This window comes from Dipteris shenzhenensis, chromosome 12 (genome assembly GCF_047967505.1).
Source record: "Dipteris shenzhenensis isolate YYH24624 ecotype China chromosome 12, Dip_SZ_1.0, whole genome shotgun sequence".
Classification (NCBI taxonomy): Eukaryota; Viridiplantae; Streptophyta; class Polypodiopsida; order Gleicheniales; family Dipteridaceae; genus Dipteris; species Dipteris shenzhenensis.
In genome coordinates this window covers 47724232-47729459 of record NC_141607.1, presented here as the reverse complement: position 1 = coordinate 47729459, position 5228 = coordinate 47724232, and the positions used below count along the sequence as shown (strand labels likewise).

Genomic DNA, 5228 nt, shown 5'->3' with positions numbered 1-5228 from the left:
TCCCTCAGCAACTCCAAGGATACGTTGTACCCGTAATGCAGCAGCTCGCATGCATACGTTGTGATCCCTTTCGTCTTTGTGTCTAGTAGCTTCTTCCCCTCCAAACTTTCCATCATCCTATCGGTCTCATCGAACTCAATGTCAACCTCGACAAGGATCTCTTTGAGGAGTCTTGCAGGAGAAGTGCAATCCATGATGAGTTTGTTGTTCTTGCAACTCGTTAATTCTTTTTCTCAATTGTTGCGGTTTTTTTTAATTTTCGGAAGCATTACGCACCATTTGCGAATCTCAAGCCTCCCGGCTCTCTTTTAGCTGCAAACGCCTATTGCAGTTGTCAATGAAGTCGCGTAGTTCCGCATACGTGTTGAAGCCATTGATGTAATCTCCCGGACGTTCTCCTGCATTGTTTGCTAGCCGGAATTGCTTTGTGGTTAGGAAGAACCTCCTCTTTGCTGGTGGAGGTTTTGTTGCCTTCGCGTTGCTTTTGTATAGCTCAAATAGCTGCTTGCAGGCACGACTTATTACACTGTCTTTTCAAATGAGCCGTCTTTTTAAATCTTCAAGAAAAAAAGATTCTTTCATGCTGGTGGAATTTACCTTGTCTGCGTCCATGTCTTATGCTGCAATGTCCCGAGTTTTCTGATTCTCTTCACCTATTCTCGACAACAGACAAGATATTAAAACCATTTTCCTTGCACGCATGTTTGACGTAACATATTCATGACCTGTCTCTGCCTTGTTCAATCTCTGTTAGTGAATACCTTTATGCACGTGGCTGTGTTGTCGGCTGTGAGAACTCTCGTGGAATTGGTCTGAATATGTCTGGATGTGGGCAATGTAGTATGCGCAGTCTCGTTCTCTCAGTCACTCTGGACAACATCACGTATGCTAGGCCAGGGGCAAACACTCCTCGGAATATGAGCAGCGCTTTGTTGGATATGGTTGTGCCTTGGGATTTGTGTCCCGTGATATCGTATGCTAGGGTTAGTGGAAATGTGGACTTGTGGAACCATTTTCCATTTATTGCCTTTTGTTGATGCTTCGAGCATCGTAATGTGAGCACGGCCGCTATTGTGTCCACGACGATAGTGATACCGTTGATTTCTCCCCTGCTAGTTGCATTGATGCTCTTGATTTTGCACATTGCTCCATTTGCGGCACCTATTGCGAGGTCGATGTTTTCCGTTATCATTGCCTTCGCCCCCACGCAAATTTTTCCTATCTCGTTGAAGCTTTTGTCCTCCAACCATTCTTTGAGAGCTGGTTCGCTCGCGGCGTTACTGTGTATTTGAACATGCACAATCATCTCGGGAGTGTTGAATTTCTCCACAAGCTCATCGTTGAAGGTAGCGACATCGACTCTGTGCATGCAAATGATGGTTGTTTCGGCATCGATGAAGTGGCATGCACCTTCCTTGTCGACAATGCACTGCCCCAAACAGTCGGAAATCTCGTCAGTTGTGGGCGTCCTGAGTCTTATGGTATGCAAGAATGCCAGGAACGGCATGTCTCGTGCATGTCGCACCGAGAATTGCATGTGGTACATTTTCACTTGAGCCCAGTGCGCGGAGGACGTGATGTGGCACAGCTCACAGAGATCCTCGCGGTGTTTGCAGACTGGCGGTAATTGCGCCAAGTCACCAAAAATTATGAGCATTTTGTGTCTGAATGGCTCATGCAATGTGCCATTAGTCACATTGACGATTTGTCTTACCACGAGATCGAAAGTCATCCTTGTTAGCATGGACATCTCGTCAATGATGATCGCGTTGGCTTCCTTGATTGCGAGGTGTCGCTCATCCATCTCATGGATGTTCAGTGGGTACTGACTGCTGCGCACAGGGATCTTGAATTGGTAGTGTACAGTGGTTGCAATCCCGCTCAGTTGCATCACAGCCGCCCCTGTTGATACACAGAGTATTGCCGTTTTGTTTTGCGCTACCAGATGCGAAACATAGTACCATATCAAGAAGCTTTTGCCGCTACCTGTTGTTCCACAGACAACGTGCAGCCCCGAGCTTGTTGAAGCTAGGCTTTCGAAGACTCTTTGTTGTTCTACTGTCAATGCGGCATTGGCGACGGTGCAAAACTCGGCCATTTTTTCCAACATCCTCGCGCGTGTTGGCCCTTCGACGGTTTGTTGGTCGATGTTAGGCGCTTCCATCGGGCAGTCTCGGATGATTGCAACCTTTTGCAATATCATACTGATCAACTGGTCTGTATGGTCAGTCGCTAGCAAGTTCCTTTGCGTGTATTCGGTCACATACATCTCGAGGTCCTCGTTGCTCAATATGAGGCCGCGCATTTGACATTCGACAAAGTAGGATCCAGATGTGTTGGCAGGTGATATGAGCTCCGTTTCATTCCTGAAGCAATTACTAATCCATTGCTTGTATCTATCTGTGATGGTCAACCACGATGACGTAGCTGGCCTCAAGGACATCTTTCTTGATGTTATATCAAGTTGAATAGCTCGACCTCTGGCTGCTCTGAGCGTTGACGAATGGTCATGTTCGAAGGAGTTTCCGATAGTCATTTCTACATCGTGACATGAATCGATGTCTTATGTTCGGGTTTAAACACCTACAGGGATTAATAATAAAAACCATCCGAAACTTTGCTACAATTTCACTCACGTGGTTTTGTCTAAACGCAACAGAAAAAACAAAATGGACTGAACCTCTATCTTTAGAAGGTGAAAGAATTGATAAAATAACTTGAATCAAGCAAATACATTTTGTTGTGCGTACCTTTAGGAGAAGACACTCGTTTGGAGGCTGCAAACATCTCGAAAACAGAAGTGTTGCAGACATGATTAGTATGTTGGTCGAACCAAGCAAATGTAATGTTCCCTTGCAAAAACAAAATGTGTGAAGAAGTGTGCATGCTGAAGATGAGGTGTTTAAAAAAAAAAACCATACGTAATGTATGGTGGAGAGCCGGCACATGTCTCTCCAAAAATTATATATCATAGGGGAACGTGCCATCCCCCCGTTTTGAATAGTCACCTTCAGTGTTGGAGGTGTAGCGCATTAATGCGGACCAAAGCAACAGACGGTGCAGAAACATTTCAGAATTGAAATGACCGTACATTCTACTTACGCGGAGTATCCTTTGTGACATCCACAGCTCGACGAGAAGTCGCCTATTTCTTTGCTGGAATGTTGGAATCTGAAAAACAATCATGATTAGTCAATATGCATTCCTCATGTTCTGCATGTTTGGATATGTTTGTTAGCATATGTGCAATTTCCTAAAGATGAAAAATTCAAGCAGAAAAGCTATACACAATCCAACGATCAAAGATGTTCAAACCATCCAGGTAATCATCTTCACACATCTTCGAGTAATTGTAGTTACAATTTTTGCCTTTGCAAGATTCCAAAAAATTACGACTATGGAAATATAAAAGTGCGTTCTCAAATCCAAGAGAAGGTTTGCGATAGCTGGAGGCTCCTCTCGTGCCCATCCAACAATGAGCTCCTGTCGAACTTGTCGACCCTACCAAAGATAAAATGTTCAGATAGCTTGCTATGTGCTCTTGCCCAGCTCTCTGACCTTCCCTCCCCCTCTCACCATTCCCTTCTCCTCCCTCGTATCCTCCCCTTCCACCTCAAATTCTTCTCCCAATTCGCAGGTAATTTACTCCTCTCAACCACGCTTTTCGTGGTCTTTCCATCGCTTGTGGATACGACTAGCTCTAACGTCTCACTCCTTTGGCTATGCCAGCTGACACTTTCATGTTCTGGTTGGGTACTCAACCCACTCTCGTCATTGGCAACCCTGAGTACATCAAAACTCTCCTATCTGCCGATGTGAAGCACTTTCAGAAACCTGATTCCATCTCCAAGTCCTTTCAAAGGTTGCTCGGCCATGGCCTTCTTCAAGCCAATGGTGAAGATTGGCACAACCAACGCAACATCCTTCGTCCTGCGTTCTTTGCCGAAAAACTCAAGGTTAGCCTCTACATTTCCTACAGACGTCAATATTGAACAACCAAATCCCTGTCACGAAACCGAGACCAGTTTCTCTAGTTTCTAAGCAGGACATGTTACCCACAGGAAATGGTTGCAGACATGTCCTCCAGTTCACTAGAAATGGTTCGATCCTGGGAGAAGCAAATCGACAAACATGGAGGGAACTCGGCTGAGATTGAAGTTGCACGTGACATCAAGAATGCCATGGCGGACATTCTTGCTCGCACATCCTTCAGCTCCAGCTATCAGAAAGGGAAAGCTGTGTTTGAAAAACAAGTGTTGCTTCTTCATCTCTTGTCAAAACTTAATGTTTGGAACACGTTGATTCCAGGGTATCGGTATGTCTTTCCGCCACGACCTAGCTTAGCTTCAATCTCGTGAATCCATTACTTGCAGCTCTTTTTAGTCATGAAGAGCTAATTTATACGGATGCCCGGTTATGCGACAGGCTTCTCCCGATTGCAGGGAATCGCGAGTGCATGAAGCTGGAGAGAAGCATCAACGAAGATCTTCGTGATATAGTGGAGTCGCGCCGCAAGTCTGCCTTTGATGGCGGTGCGTTATCATATGGGAGCGATCTTTTGGGTTTGATATTAGCTGCACAGGATCAAGAGCTGAAGGACAACAGCAAGCACAAACAACGATTGATGATCTAATAAATGAGTTGAAGGCAAGTAAGGAAGTAGAAGCAAACCTGATGGTGATGATGAACAAACAGCAACACACTTGAAATTACAATGTTTTTTTATGTATTTACCCTATATTTAAAGGTTTTGCCTTGGCTTTTTACGCAGTTGGCTTTTTACGCAGCTTTTCAAAAGCTTTCAAAGCTTTTGGGCTTTCAGAATTTAAAAAATCTAAGGGTGTATATTGTGCCATGTGGAAGCACAGGATTTCAGAATTTGAAAAAACGTCCTAGTGCTGGCCAAGTAAAAAGGCCAAATTATGCATAAATAAAAAGTTTTGTTTTTTTTGCAAGGGATCTAGAGTAAGAGCTTTGTTTTGCAGATCATTGCTAGTGATTATATACCTACAATGCACTATTAACCCAAAATGTAGTACAGGTTTCTTTTAGTGGAAGAGATTTTGCATATTGTTGTGCGAGTGATTTCATACCTAGGATGCACTATCAATCCCAAATGTATCTTTCCTTAAACACAATGTAAAGTAAGCACCTTTCAATGCTTTTGGGTGAATATTTTTAACTTGGAGCTTTCTTCCATTATTAAACATGTGCTTGTCCATGCTCTA

General features: G+C 44.1%; 1 protein-coding gene across 1 annotated transcript; it reads left to right on the top strand.

Annotated features, from left to right (window-relative positions):
* The first annotated feature begins 4181 nt into the window (after positions 1 to 4181).
* Positions 4182 to 4633, top strand: LOC147896317 (cytochrome P450 72A68-like). The gene is made up of 2 exons (XM_087382263.1): positions 4182 to 4315; positions 4426 to 4633. Exons 1-2 carry the CDS (start codon positions 4182 to 4184, stop codon positions 4631 to 4633), a joined length of 342 nt encoding a protein of 113 aa, XP_087238389.1.
* The last annotated feature ends 595 nt before the right edge of the window (positions 4634 to 5228 follow it).